Genomic DNA, 15821 nt, shown 5'->3' with positions numbered 1-15821 from the left:
GATAGTAAAGGGCAATGTCAATGCCGCGCCTTTAAACATGTGCCGTTTTTCATCGAGGGACGGGTTATACGGAACAATTAATAGATACTGGCACTATCCTGTTGAGAATTACGGGAATGAGTATAAAATTTCCATCTCGCAGATGAGTGTGCCTGATTTAAGAAGAAACGGGGATATCCTAATTTCGAAAAAGTTTCAAAAATGACGTCAAGCTCCCGATCAATAAACTCATTTTCACAGATTCTATATGCCCTAAGAAACATGGACGAGACTACTGACTTTTTAACATATAACGGGTGATTCGAGAAAAAATGAAGATAATTAGCGGGTTGTGAGTGGGTTTACGGGAAAAAACCCAAATTTAAGGGAGCCATTTACATTGAATAACAGTATGTCGAGAAATGGTAATTTCCCTGAATCTTCCCATTCTACTTTAAAATTGATAGTACGCGCGAGGTTGTTGAGTTTACTGAGAAAATCATCGAAATCTGAACGGTTCTCTTGCCACATAGAAAATACATCATCAACATAACGAAACCAAATCGTGTCGGGAGGGAGAATCGACGGAAGGAGCTCAGATTCAAACATCTCCATATATAAATTCGCAAGAACCGGGCTTAAGCTACTTCCCATCGCGATACCATTGATTTGTTTATAAAATTCGCCGTCAAAAGTAAAGACATTATTCGTGACGCACAAACGAATGAGATCAATAAAGCAATTGACCGGAATAGGGATCTTATCACGTCCATGTTTCCATGTTTCTTAGGGCATATAGAATCTGTGACAATGAGTTTATTGATCGGGAGCTTGACGTCATTTTTGAAACTTTTTCGAAATTAGGATATCCCGTTTCTTCTTAAATCAGGCACACTCATCTGCGAGATGGAAATTTATACTCATTCCGTAATTCTCAACAGGATAGTGCCAGTAATCTATTAATTGTTCCGTATAACCCGTCCCTCGATGAAAAACGGCACATGTTTAAAGGCGCTGGCATTGACATTGTCTTTACATATCCGAATACGTTGCGTAATACTTTAGTAAAACACAATGCGGCTAGCGGTGCTCTTGAGACTTCTCCCGGTATTTACACTATACCTTGTAAAGATTGCCCCAAGTTTTACATAGGTGAGACCGGTAGAGCTTTTGAGAAAAGAATTAATGAACATCAGCGTGATGTTAGATTTGCTAGAGAATCAAATGCGTGTTTCGTTCATTTACGGGATGAAGGTCACCGGCTTAACTGGAAAAACGCTAAATTAATTCATAAATCAGCCAATTCGTACGAAAGAAAAATGTTAGAATCTCTTTTAATTAGAAAAATGCCTAATTTCAACTTGAGTGCTGGTCAATGGGGCCTGGATGATCTTACCTCCTCGTTAGTTAGCAAAGCCTTCCCCAGACTCTACGACCTTGACCCTCCTGAGACCTGATTCAGCTCTTGTTCGTCCTGTCTCTCTATCACTATATATACTTGCCAAAATTATCTCCTTGTATCCATTTCGATTTTATTCGTCTGAAGAGGAACTCGTGAAGAGTTCGAAACGTTACGGTTTAGTTTCTTTTTCTACTGTGGCTGTTTCTCTTTTCATATATATATATATTGTAACCCAGGATTGTCATATGTTAAGCACGTGATTTATACCCATCTTTATACCACTGTAGGAGATGAGAAGCAGACTCCCTGCGAGGAGCCAAGGAGCAACACTCGCTCCCAGGAACGGCCGCACTCCATCATTAATCTACAATAATGGAGTCAAGCCGTCTTGGTTGTCTACCTTATACCCTAAGCTCGCCACCTACCATACTCTTGTAGGGCCCATCATTCCGGCTCTTACACACACACACACACACACACACACACACACATATATATACATACACACACAACACACACACAGACACACACACACGTAAATATATATATAATATATATATATATATATATTATATATATATATATATATATACATATATATATATATATATATATATATATATATTATATATATATATATATATACATACATACATATATACATACATACATACATACACCACCGATATGATGGCCAAACTGCAAAATGTCGGGATGAGATGCAAAAAAGCTGGTTAGCTTCGACGTCAAATCGCTTTTCACCAACGTACCGATTAACGGGGCCATCGAAGCTGCAAAAAGAACGCTGACTGGAATGGACGAGGATGAACTACCGCTGCCGAGAGATGATTATGTTGCACTCATCCGCTTCTACGTGGAATTTGACTCGTTCGAATGAAGATAACTACCACCTCTGGCAAGAAGATCGGAGTCATCGTCAGGGAACAGTAATCAGGCCACAACAGACCTCGCAGCCAGGTGTATAGCATACCTTGCGTAGGCTGCGATAAGGTTTACATAAGCGAGACAGGACGTGCCCTCCACGAACAAATAGCCTCCGGGCTAGTACAATGGTAACGTGTCGGCCTCTCATCCGAGGGGTCGGCGGTTCGCGCCCCGCCCAGGCGCGAGAAGTTGCAATTGCCGCCTGGAGGTCACTGCTGTGGCTGGGCACCACGGCGGGTAAGGACTAGGTTCAGCCGAGTCAGCACCAGCTGACACACGTGAGCGAGTCGGCATTAGTCGACACAGGCCGGGCTCCCTTCATGGCATAGCCCGGGCGAGGCCAAGCTTCGCATATCGGACTTATCCTTATCCACGAACAACGAATCGACCAACACCGCAGCGCCCTCCGACGACACGATAAGAGAAGCGCCTTCGTTGTTCACGTCGACTCCGACGGCCATCTCCCCAAGTGGTCCCAGGCCTCCATTATTAATCAAGGTCTGCCCCCACGACAAAGGAAGATGGTTGAAGCGGAGTTCATACACACAACTAACAACACCGCAACAGGGAGCCATGAACTAGCCAAGGTCGTCGCACACCTGATTATCGACGTGACCTGACCGCCTACTACATGTATATATACACCTCTATGTAGCTCTAGTCTTATAGCCTCCGAGCTAGTACAGTGGTAACGTGTCGGCCTCTCATCCGAGAGGTCGGCGGTTGTGAACCTCTAACGTGACCAAATAATGAAAAACAAAAATAGGAAAATAGAAAATAATATAATTGATTTCTAAAGGGTCAGTGAAAAGTAACCTGAAAAAGATAATGAAATAAAATGTAAAGTGGCGCCACCTATAGAACGAGGTGAGACGTGGCGAGGAACAAGGCAAGCATTTCCCGCCTGAGCTTAGCCACAGGAACAAGCCACTCACCTGAGGGTTCCTTACGCCTGATTGGTCCTAAATATTGGTAAGCTAGTAAAATGTGATAGTTAATAATAATACATGCAATAGTGACAAATAAGTGACTTGGAAATAATATAAAATAGCAGTGTGGGTGAAATATGGGTTAACCAGGGTTAACGAGTGTGACGTGATTGGCACGGAGGTCGTCCGACTCGCCCGAGGGAGTCGCACATAGCCAACTTGCAATCCTCGGTAAGACATCAATGTGAGACATCAATGTGAGGTCATGAAATCATGTCTAATGAGATGAAGTGGTTAGATAATGAATATGGAAAAAATGGGATTTCATGAGATTTATTAACAGGGACGGAGGTGTAGAAGCAGGTGCGTACGAAGATGAGTACGGCGCCGACGTGAGTGACGACAGAACAACAAACACTCGTGAACTACTAGCTACGCTCCGATATATGTGCCAGTGCCAAAGCGTGAGCAGTTTTGCAATGTGGTGTTTGTGGTGAGTGTACGACCTATAGAAAATGGTGTGTGAAACTGTTCAGAAATGATTCAATGTCGATGCGGAATCTTAAGGTCACTATTCAAAGGTATTTTAAGGGGGGGGGGGGGGTATTAGGTAGCTGTAGGTAGGTTGTCTCTTTTGTGGTTGTACGTATTTACTCAAGGTCTTTTTTTGTACATATTTATTCAATAAATTGTAATAGTGAAATGTTTTTTTTTGTATTCATCCCTAACCATAGACCTGAATCAAAGAGGTGATCCATAAGAAGGTAACTGGTGGAGGGCCCAGGCCAGTGAGGGAGCTTGCACCAAGATTAATTTAATTGTCTGACTCCCACCTTCACACACACACACACACACACACACACACACACACACACACACACACACACATATATATATATATATATATATATATATATATATATATATATATATATATTATATATATATATATATATATATATATATATATATGTATATATATATGTATATATATATGTATATATATATATATATATATATATATATATATATATATATATATATATATATATATATATATATATATATATATATATATATATATATGGTGTGTGTGTGTGTGTGTGTCTATCTATCTTTAGATATTTATCTCTATCTATCTATAGATATTTATCTATCTATCTATTTATATATATTTATCTATCTATTTATCTTTATATACACACACACTCATAACGTAATTGCCGCCGTAGAAGACGACCTTTACTAGGACATTTAGTGAAAAAATAGTATGTTTCATTTATTCAGGGATATTTAAAAGCGGTTTTGTAGGAGAAATTCTATGCATTCTTTGATTTTTGCATGAATTAAAATTCTATGATAGTATACCATCATGACGTAGTGGTTTCGTTACCATCCACATTGCAAATGGCTGACAAGCGGATGAATGTTTAACATGCCTTTCAGATTTCTAGACGCATTTTTCATTTAGATAACGAACGGATGTTTCTTATAGGTAACACAGTTGATAAATAATGCGAGACATATATCAGGTGTGAGTTATATATACTAAGGAATGAGGTAAGTGAGATGATTTGAGCTTTTCTTATAACTGTCCAAGACTCAGAACACTACAACTATGCCCTCCTACTATCAACTCAGTCCAGTCCGAATCATCCACCCAAGTCATTACTCAACCTCCAGAAAACATTCCTCATTTCCCAACATCCTTCACTTTATCTCCTCCACCTCCACAGCTTTCTTCATCTACTACCCCTTCCTCCCTTATTACCACTCTGCAGCCTTGTTGTCCACCTCGCAGTAATACCTCTTTCAACACTACTCCCTCTTCCACACGTCCCCGTCCTTCTGCAACCCCACTTATACGAACCTTTTGAATATTCTGTTTAACCCAGCCAAATGGGATCGTTTTTTTGTGATCCCCTCTACAGACCCGTACTCTGACAACTCTCTTCTTCCAGCAATACCTAAAAAAAACTATCATTATCTACCCTAATTGACTTCACTGGCAAACCCATTCCTGCCCTGCCTCATCCCTTCCTCAATACTTGTACCAGAACGTCTCCATCTCCCCCGACAAACTGCCCTGTCTGCGACAAGAATTGGTCAGGTTGCGGAGAAGACTTACTCGCCTGCCTCGTGGACTATGATGCAATATCAGTACAATGCTACATAATTCCCTTAGAGGCCGCCGTAAGCCCCCCCATTGCCAAGGTTACCTTCCGTAAACATATCCTACCCCCTAATGTTTACATTGGCGGAAAGTCCCTCCATGTCCGACCATCAACCTTCACTCTGGCAGTGCCAGAATTGTTGGCGTCTACGCCACCCTGCCAAACAGTGCCGCTCCACAACCCGATACCCTCCATGTGCCCAACCAGGTCATGATACATCAAGACGCTCTGCACAATAATGCACATGTGCCGGTTGTGGTGCCGCCCCCCCCATAATGAATTGTATCAAGGCTGCCCTGCCTACAAGTCTGAGTCTGAGGTGGCAACTCTCAGTTTCAAACTTGGCCCCACGTGAGGCCAGACAGGAATCACGTCGATGAGATTTTTTTCTTACTCCCTATTCCAATGCTGCTTTTCATGCTGCCCTTCCCCCTTCTTCCCAGGATGTTTCTACTTCCCACCTCGTATCTATTCCTCCTCCATTTCAAGATCCTACTTCTACCCCCGGCCTCTTCCAATCAAATTCTTTTGCAGTTCTAAATACATATACCCCAATCTCCACCACTGCCCCGACACCTGTCCCTCTACTTCCTCGCTCTACCCGTAGCAGATACTTTTATTTGAACTCGTCCATCAAAACCACGTCATCGGCTTTCATCATGTCCCATGGTGGCCCTTCACTTCATCAAATGTTGAAGAGGAAGGTGCTCAGTGCAGAGCCCTGGTGCGGCCCCACATAAAACTGTCTGTTACACCTGCTTCTCTCCGTGTCTTGGCATTCCTATGCATTTTGTTATTAATCTTTTATACTTTTCTGGAACCCTGCCCTCTCTCTCTCAAACATCTCCACAGATTCTGTCTCGGTTTGCTCTTATATGCCTTCTCCAAATCTATAAATACCACGTGAAGTTCTTTTTGCTTCTCCCTATACTTCTCCGCCATCTTCCTCGACATGAACACTGGGTTTGCTTTTCCCTCTCGAGGCATGAATCCCAAATGACCTCTGGACACCACCTCCTGTCTCAGCCTCGCATCTTCAATGTGTGTGACACCGACCTCATTCCAGGGTAGCTCCCGCACTCTTGAGCACCCCCTTTCTCCTTGAAGATTGGCACCAGCACACTCTTTCTTCACTCCTCTGGTGTCCATTCTTGTTCTTCTATCTTCCACTTTAAGTTCCACAATAAATCCACTCCCACTTCTCCCTAGGCCCCTCCTTCCCTCCACCGGGATCTCTTCTGGTCCAGCCGCCTTGGTTTTCCTTCTTTTAAGTGATGTCACCACTTCAGCTCTCGCTACAGGTCCTGCAAGACCTGATGTGGTGTTCCATCATGATGATGGTCCCGGGGGTTCTCCTCATTCAACAGACCCTCAAGGTACTCCTTCCATCCTCATGTATTTTTTTTTCTCATCCGTTACCCCACGCATTCGAATCCTTCGTCTGCTTTACATGATGTATGTCCTTTGATACCTTGTTCCTATCCTTTGCTTTCCTGTAGAGTTTGCTCTCTGCCTCAGATGTTTCCAGCTCTTCATACAGGTCCCTGCGTGCCTCTGCTTTGATTTCTTTGCTAACTTCTTTGCTCTTCCGTACTCCACCTCGTCCTGTTCTACTTGGCTCCCAAGCAGAACAAGTTTCTTTGTTGCTGTTCTTCTTTAGTGCATCTTTAGTGTCTTCTCTACACCACCTTTCTTCTCTAATTGTGTGTGGCTTTCCAGATGTTTCTCCTGACACTTCCCTGGCCACCCATCTCAAGATCTCTGCATTTTCCTTCCGTCAGTCTTGGACTCCAGCTACATTCGCCCTTTCTAGCATCTTGCTCTTGGACTCTTGCCTCTTTGCTCCGTCTTTCACTCACTCTTAAAGGCAAAGTAAGTATTTGCAATTGCCAGGTCAAATGAGATTGTCAGATCTGGTATTCGTTTACCATCATTTACATTTCCAAACCCATGCCTTCCTGTATCCTCCGAATTCCGTGGATTCTCTTCTTCCATGACTATTCAGAGATACCCCAACACAACTTTCCTCCACATTTCAGTTCTAGTTTCTCTCAGAACTTCCTTTCTTAATCCGCTGATCCTAACTGGTGCATATCTACTTACATAATTTATGCACATTCTCCATATACGGCATTAGCCTATCCCCTCTCTTCACCTCTGGTCTCATGTTCTTTCATTTTCTGCGATACTCCATTCCTTCCATTTGCACGACTTGAGTACAGTTAGTATCTTTTTCCTAATTCCTTCGTCTAGTTGTAGTATGTATCTGTGTATATTACATACATTCGTATGTTTTAGTGTAGGTATGTGTGTATGTATATACATGTGTGCTATATACATTCATATATATATATATATATATATATATAGATATTATATATTATATATATATATTATATATATATTTTAGTCTGTGTGTGTGTGGTGTGTGTGTGTGTGTGTGTGTGTGTGTGTTGTGTGTGTGTGTGTGTGTTGTGTGTGGGGTGTGTGTGTGTGTGTGTTGTGTGTGTGTGTGTGTGTGTGTGTGTATGCCTATATGCCTGTGTATGTATGTACGGATATATCTATATGTATATATGTATCTGTATGTATGTATATATATATATATATATAATATATATATTAATATATATATATATCTATATATATATATATATCTATAATATTTTTTTTTTTTTTTTTTTTTTTTTTTTTTTTTTTTTTTTTTTTTTTTTTATGTGCATGTACATATATACTCAGGTGTATATGTTTGTATATACTAATGTACACGTTTATATGCATATATTTACGTAAGAGTAAGGCAGACAGAGAGAAAGGGGAGGAGAAGAGAGAGAAAAGGAGAGAGACGAGAGGGAAAAGAGAGAGAGAGAGACATAGATAACGAGAGAGAGAGAGGGGGGGGGGGGAGTCAAAGAAGAGAGAAATGATGAAGAGGAAGAAAGATAACAGAGGTATACAGAAAAGACACAGACAAACAGCGAAACAAACAAACAATCCATACTCACAAACCTGACTTCATAAAGAAAGAAAATAAAAATCCACAAAAAAACTCAACATTACTGCCTCCCTCTCAAGGCATCCCTGAAGAAAAATACAATAGCCATGACTTTCTTCCATTTCGTACACTGAACAACAAGTGACATCTCAGCCCAGTGATTCTAAAAGCCTCCGTGTAATGTCCTTTTGCGGGGATTATTTCCTGTGCCTTTGCTTGGGCAAGGAGGGGGAGGAGGAGGAGGTGGTGGGTAGAGGTGGAGGTGGAAGAGGTGGAGGAGGAAGTGGAGGAGGTGGGAGGTGGAGGATAAGGAGGAGGAGGGGAGGGGGAGGTGTAGGTGGAGGTGTAGGAGGTGGAGGAGGTGGAGGAGGTGGAGGAGGAGAGGAGGAAGAGGAGGAGGAGGAGGAGGAGGAGGAGGAGGAGGAGGAGGAGGAGGAGGAGGTGGTGGTGGTGGTGGTGCAAAATGCCTATTCAGGGGATTGGTTGGGCCGGCCCACTCGATAATGTGCCTGTAATTATCTTATATGTCTTGTTTCATTTAAAACTGATTGCAGGTGGTAAATCCCTTATCTAGAATATCATATGACAAGGGCCCTATGTTAAGGGTATGGCAAACCTACTTAATAATATGTCTGGATTTGGTCAATTTATGTTACTAAATATACCCTCCTTCATTTAGAACTGATTGGAGCTGGTACTTCCTATATCTAGGTTGGCCTAAGTAGGGCAAGTGTCCAATTTGGGGGGTCTGGTAGGGATGACCCACGCATTAATGTGTCTGAAGTTGGCCAATTTCTTTTCTCTAGGATGTCCTTCAACATGTAAAAGTTGCTATCTTCAAAATCTACGCTAGCCTAGGCAGGGCAAGTGTCCAATTTGGGGCCCCCATGTTCATTTAGCATGATTTTTGACCGGTACCTCATTCATCTAATTATGAGGCCCTCTCCACCTAAAAAAAAATGTCTGTCGTATGTAGTGTTGATGGAAATTTGATAAGTAGACATTGATGTGTTTTCAAGTGGTATCTGTCATCTCTGTCAGACACAATATTTTTGGCCCTACCCCCACCCGGGCAAACTTGTATTTCTGAACTTCCCAGGGGACCCTGTGCTTAGATTTTGTCTAACCTAATATCTCTGGGAATCAGGTCTAATTGTATGGCAGTGAAAGGAGTAAAAAAAAAAGGGGGAGTAAATAGTACAGGATAAGGATTAATAGAAGGGGAAAGGAATAAAGACAAAGGGTGATTAGATCAAACAGAGGGTTTTTATAAGCCTAAGGAGGAACAAGTTGTCCACTGAAAAGGTAGAGGGATCAGTGAGGATGTTCCACAGGCTGGGAGTCGGGGAAGAAGGACAAGTAAGGAAAAGCCAGGGTTACAGGCTTCAGCTAAGCAGGGGCGGGAATAGTAGGATATGTGGGCTGAAGGAGGAACACTGCATGAGGAGAAATAGAGTTGGGTTGTGTGACACGAGGGTACGAATGCATGAGGCGGGTATGACCTATTTGTAAAACAGCAAGAGCAGTTTCCCAGCATATGGGGCCGACCAACGAGAGATGGAAAGTTTTATGGTTTGCAGTTTATTGGTGGTCAGACTTGACCAGGATTGACAAAGGTTTCAAAAGAGGAAAGTTCTGAAGTGGGAGTAGTAGTCAGTGGCTGATAGTGTGAAAAGCGGCAGATTGTGCCAGGGATATTGCTTTTTCATTGCTATCTGATCGCTGTCGTGTATACAAATAAAAACAACTGGTCTTGTATTTTACAGACTCTAAGGTTGCTAGGGTTTTATGGAATGTAGAGTGATACTAAGTAAGTTGCATGAGTCGTAGAGATGGTGAAGGATGGAGGAAGAGAGGGGAAGACATGATTTGTTAAGTTAAGAGGATTGCACACAGTTTTGTTGTAAGGATGCTTGATTTAAGAGGAAGGTTGAAAGTTGTAAGTGAGGAGAAAAGATACAGTGAAACTAGTGCTCAAGATAGATTTGAAGCCATCTGTATAGTCATGAGTACTGGAGTAGTGATTTGAGATATATGCAAGAAAATGTGTGAGAAGGACAGAAGGTAAGATGTTTGATTTGGTTGGATCAGGAAAAATAGAAAGATAATTACGGAGGAAGGTATTAGCCAGGAGAGAAAAAAGATGTCAGAAAGACAAAAGGATCAGAGATGAGGAAAGGGTGAATGGGGAAAGCATAGCATATTGTTGTTGGAGGTAATGAGAGAGGAAGAAAGGTAGTGAAGGGATCGAGGGACAGTTAGCTCTAAAAGAGAAAATAGGTGAATGGTTGTTAATGGTTTAAAGCAAGAGAAATGTGCTAGACATCTAAGGTCCTGTATGGCACTATAGTTATGTTTAGAGAAGGGTGGTTGAGTCTCGGATTATTGTCCTTAGCTGGGCAAAGGAATTAGGTGAGTAAAGGGTTAGGGTCGGGTGTGGTAAGGAGTTTAGATTAGATGAGGATTGTAGCGTTTGAGGAAAAGAGAATAGGTTGTTGGCAGCATAAAGTGTGCGATTCTGTAAGGATGTCTGATAGGTTGGGAGGTCCGGTGAAGGGAGGATAGATGGGGGAAAGCAGAGGTGCGTTTGTTTCAAAACGTGGGCACGACAATAGGATGTATGGATGAAAGGGGAACATTACATTTTTCCAAATCAACAAGTCATGGGGTGGTAAGGGAGAAGTAGACTGAAATCACTGTGATCCAACGATGAAGGAAGCTACGGATAACTGTGCAAGGGACATGGTTTGGAAAGGGAGGTGTGACATTACAGGTGTTTTCTGTTGATAAGTAGGATAACATAAGGGAATGTGGGGAAACAAACGATAATTGGGGATTGGTAATTGGAGGATGTGTAAGAAAGGTCTCTTGAAGGCATACAATGATGATTATAAGAGGAAAGGATATGATGAGTTCAAGGTCTTGGGAGGCGGAACCGCCCCCCGGGGGGGGGGGGGGGAAAAAAATTATTTTTTTTTCCCCAACAGGTGAAGGATAATTATACTTGCTGATATAATATTGTAGTACGTGTTGGGGATTTGAGGGGAACAGCTAGAGGTGGGAAAGGGTTGAGAGTCTGAGATGGAGGGTGTGGAGTTTTGGTGTTCTACTAGGAGGGTTATTAGGAGATGGAGGGTCTGAGGAAGGGGATACTTGTGACATAAGGGATTCACGTGGTATCCCGGAGGGAGTGAAGGGATGAGGGGATGGTGGAAGGGTTAAATGTGGGCTGTGTTGGGGTCGGGGTGGAATGGCTGTGTTGGGAGGGGTTAAGAGGATTGGGTGTATGGGGATATCGTTAGAGGAGGATGGGATTCAGCGTTTACTTTGGAGTTGGAAGGAGTTCAGGAGTTTGTAAGATTTGGAGGTTGAGTGTCAGTTTCATTGGTATCTTGATATTTTCAATGGTTTTTCTTCTGAGGAGTTTGGTTGGGGAGTTTTGGGTGATAAAGATTTCTTGTGAGGTGGGGAAGAGAGGACTGTGTCTCAAGCATTGAGCAAGAAGTGGAGGTGATTGTGTGGTAGGGGAAGAGGGGTTGGAACGGTTTGTTCTTTTGTTACGGGTAGTGCGAGGAGGGAGAGGGGAAGGTGTGGGGTTGGTATGGGTGATTGAATATCTGTGTAGTTTGGAGTGTCTGGATTTAAGGATGGCAAAAAAGTTGGACTGGGAAGGTAGGAGGTAGAAGAGGGGGGTTTAGATGGGTAGGTGGGTGGGTTTTAGGCAATTTGGAAAATGAGCATATGACTGGAGTATAGGAGTAAAGAGAAACTCACGTCGACGTGCTTCTTGTCTGTCTTCATTAGTGTGAAGTCCATTGAATCTGAGAGTTTGCTACCTCAGACTCAAATTTGTAGGTGGGACAGCCCCTATAAAATACACTTATGGGGGCCTGCCACAGTTGGCACTGTCGTGATTTGTGGCAGAGCAGTTAGATCGGGTAGGGCAGGTTGGGCACATAGTGGGCATCTGGCTGTGGAACGGCAATGTTTTGGCTGGGTGTCCTAGACGCCAACAATTTTGGCACTGACGTTGAGGAGGTTGGTATGGACGAACAGGGAGGGATCTCCTCCTATGGTAGACGTTAAAGGGAAGGTCAGTCTATGGAAGGGTAATTGTTTTGGCTATGTTATTGGGTTTTCTTTACGATGACCTCTGGGGGGAATGGAGTAGCATTGTACTGGATGTTTGCAACAATTTCAATAGTCTGTGAGACAGGCAAGTAGTCTTCTCACAACTGACCAATCTTTGTCATGAATTGGGCAATTTTTGCTGGTGGGAGATTGAACTGTATACGGGCCAGTTTGAGGGTTGGATGGGGGTTCTGCAAGGATTGGGGTTACCATATAGGTCTGTTAGTTTTTGTTTAATGCTATAGCTTGGTTTTCGGATGTTACTGTGACCAAGACGGGAGCGGTCGGGGGGGTCGCTACGGAAAGAGACTTACCTACTTGTTTTTGGAGCATTGTTGAAAGAGAAGGGTGTTGTCAGAGTAGGAGCCTGTGGGGAGGGATGCACGAAAAATCGGTCCTTTGCTGCGCTGAGAGGGTATTCCATATTGTTGTAGTGATAGGGGTAGTCGAAGGGCGGGGCGTGACGACTGGAGTAGTGTTTGAGGGAGTAGTGTTTATGGGGAGGTGGCAATAAGGCTGTAAGGTATTAATAAAGGGAGGATGGTGTGGTTTTATGTTGGAGGTTGTGGGGGGAGTGTTGAGTTGAAGCTTGCGGGAGAGTGGAATGTTCCTTAAGGGATGATTGTTGGACTTACGGTACAGTAGGCATTGATGAGGGGGTATTATTGCAGTGTTCGGAGCCGTTGGGTCGGGGTGGGGCTGGGGGGTGGGGGGGTGGGGGGGGGGGAGAGAGGAGGGGGGGGGGGGGTCCAAGGAGAGCCTGGGTCAGGGAATCTGGTGGGTTTACATCGTTTGGGGCTATTTGATAAGTGCCAGCCTCTTCCCCATAATAGTGGGATAAGTTTTCATTACTGCCATAGGTAAGGCCTGGATTATGTGGGGATAAAAACCTCCCCCCTCAGATCCCCTTTAGGGGTAAGGGCTTGATAACTAAATCCGGGGAATACCGTGCCCATGGCTCCCTCAGGCGTTCAGACTGGCACAAGTCAGCCTTTCATCCTTTCCAGCACGGCTCTCACACCTAGAAGGTGGATAGCAGAGGGTTGGGTGAAGGGACAGAAGCGAAAAGTGGGAGAAAATAAGACCATGACACAAAATTATTGAGTCGAGGGCCTGAGTCCGCAAGGTTGGGGAGTTCCCCTCATTGGTCCCAGTCTCCGCCTCCTAAGCCCCCACGACAACAACGGGCAAGTTGGGGGGGGGGGAAATAGTGAAACTCGAGCATAGTTTCTTAGAGAAAAAAGGGCACGACAATGAGAAGAGGATAGTGGCTCCAAATGAGAGGCGCTAGGGCTAATCAAAGACAATGGTGGATTGTGTCCAAGGTGAGTGAAGGAGGCAGAGGCACATTATATATGCTGTTAATCAAGGTTTACGTAATATGGGAGATGGAGGATTTTCTTTTGGGGCGGCTGAACCCAGGATATATGTGAAAAGTCGGTAGAGAGTCTGAGGTGACGGCAGGGTTTTTCTTTAACACGGAAAGCATATGATCTTTGCAAAGACATCAGGAGTTGCCCTGAAGGGCCAAAATGGATGGGAGCATCAATAGAAAGTGAGGCTGGGAACCTATTTTGAACGTGAAAAAAAGTAGGGAAAAGGGGATTTAGGGGGTACGAATCGAAAGCCAGGGTTTGGTAGCCCAAGAAGAATGATGATACTGCGACTGGGCTGAGGCAGCAGGTATGGAAGAACAGAGGAAAAAAATTTTGAATATCTATGATTTTGATGCCCGGTTTCCTGGGGGTAAGTTTAAAATAATCCAAATTACAGCAAGAGCAATGAGGCAGTCTTGGGGAAAGGGTACGGGTTTGTTGGGTTTTTTAGAAAGGTACTAAAAGAACTTCACCCCAATGGAAAAAATTTTTCAGTCGTCCATATGTTACAGAATATTATAAAGGACAAGGAAGTATTGAAGGGGCGTTATGTATCCGTCGGGCCTTTGTGTGTTTTTTGCGATAACTTAATGCATAAAATTCAAAAGAAAAAGCAGAAAAAGTGCGTAATTTGTCTGATTTTTTAAAAAGAGAAGGAGAAAGCGAAAGCTGCTCGGAAGGCTAAAATGGCCCCCAAAGTTCAAGCTCCCTGAAGAGGTCAGAATGAGGCTTTTGCGGAAACTTTTGGGAAATGTAAAATTTAGAGGTTGGATGTGTTATAAAATGTTGAGCAGGGGGGTACAGTTTCCCGTGAACGGGGTGGTAAACCATAAAAGGGTAGTTGATAAGGGGCAAGCTAAACTAAAAACCCCTCCCAAAGGAAAAAGGGACTCCCCCGAACACCTCCCGGGGGGAAAAGGGTATAGCACAGACACGCTAGCCACGCTGTTAAGCACAATCACACTCTCACTTTTTGGGTGATTTCCTAGCCCTGGAAAAGGGGCTTTGAATTAGAAGCCCTCTTTTTATCGAAAACCGATCCAAAGCGAATCAGAGAAAAGCTCTTGGCTTGGATAGGAGATATTTCAGGAACAAAACCCAAAGCAGATGCCAAGGTCCCCCTACCATAGAACTCCCTCAAAAAATGGAACTTCGGGTGGGTCCTCAGTCCACCCCTTTTCAACACCCTGAGTCATGCTCCTAACATACATCCCATGGGGGCAAGATCTTTCCCCCTATGGACGCTTGGCAGTATCCCACTGGCCCACACTGCTGAGAAAAGCTCGCCTGTTGCACCTTGATTGAGGAGTTTTGTAGGACAGTACAAAGATCTTTGCACCCAAAGCCCAAAAGCCATGGCTCGAACAAAAGTTAAGGGTCAAGTCTGAAAATCCGGGAATGGGTCGAGTTCCAATAAATTGGGGCAATGAATGACCAGACCCTCCCCTTTTAAAGAGGGGGCCCTGCCTTTGGGTTGACCAAAACCAAAAACAAGCTCTGTCATGAGAGCAATGTCGGGAGAAAAAAAGCTAGCAAAAAGTACAAAGATCATTCTAGTACATGCCCCACCCATTGTGGCTATGCTTCTGTCTCCTGTTTGCCACAAAGCCAATATTAAGAGAAAAATTGAAGCAGTTCAAAATGAAGCTGCCAGGATCATTCGGGGGTCCCCCAAGGGGGAAAAAGGCCCAACCCCTCAAGGAGGGGAAAAAATTCTCCCCTGGAAGTTTCCTTTTAAAGGGATCCAAATCACGGGAAAAATACAGATTAAAAAAAACTCAATGCCTAGAACCCCGACCCCGGTTCCCGCTATCTATAAGCCAGAGTGTTTTATACGCATAGCTCAAAGAATAAAATTTGCCCCCGGGGATGGGCCCCACCCCCCGACTT

General features: G+C 43.6%; 1 protein-coding gene and 1 long non-coding RNA gene across 2 annotated transcripts; one reads left to right on the top strand and one right to left on the bottom strand.

The window, feature by feature from the left end:
• Window positions 1-3070: 3070 nt before the first annotated feature.
• On the top strand, window positions 3071-3958 carry LOC119595348. Its single transcript, XR_005230699.1, has 3 exons — window positions 3071-3298; window positions 3406-3486; window positions 3599-3958. It is a non-coding gene; the product is annotated as an uncharacterized LOC119595348 (long non-coding RNA).
• A 2275-nt stretch (window positions 3959-6233) lies between these two features.
• LOC119595310 lies at window positions 6234-7424 on the bottom strand. The gene is made up of 3 exons (XM_037944467.1): window positions 7289-7424; window positions 6849-7190; window positions 6234-6742 (listed from the first exon to the last, which is right to left on the bottom strand). The coding sequence occupies exons 1-3, from the start codon at window positions 7422-7424 to the stop codon at window positions 6234-6236; spliced, it is 987 nt and encodes a 328-aa protein (XP_037800395.1).
• Between the last annotated feature and the right edge of the window lie 8397 nt (window positions 7425-15821).

The sequence above is a fragment of the Penaeus monodon genome, chromosome 35 (genome assembly GCF_015228065.2).
Source record: "Penaeus monodon isolate SGIC_2016 chromosome 35, NSTDA_Pmon_1, whole genome shotgun sequence".
Taxonomy (NCBI): domain Eukaryota; kingdom Metazoa; phylum Arthropoda; class Malacostraca; order Decapoda; family Penaeidae; genus Penaeus; species Penaeus monodon.
Note: the sequence above shows the minus strand (reverse complement) of the source record. Positions and strands in the feature narration are given on the sequence as shown.

What these genes read in the sequence shown, in the direction of transcription:
- LOC119595310 (XM_037944467.1), bottom strand. Translation starts at nt 7,424, where the DNA reads ATGGAAGAAGAGAATCCACGGAATTCGGAGGATACAGGAAGGCATGGG. An exon ending in TACTTACTTTGCCTTTAAGA is followed by an intron (nt 7,191 to 7,288) that starts GTGAGTGAAAGA and finishes AGGAAAATGCAG; the next exon opens with AGATCTTGAGATGGGTGGCC. An exon ending in GAAGGATTCGAATGCGTGGG is followed by an intron (nt 6,743 to 6,848) that starts GTAACGGATGAG and finishes ACACCACATCAG; the next exon opens with GTCTTGCAGGACCTGTAGCG.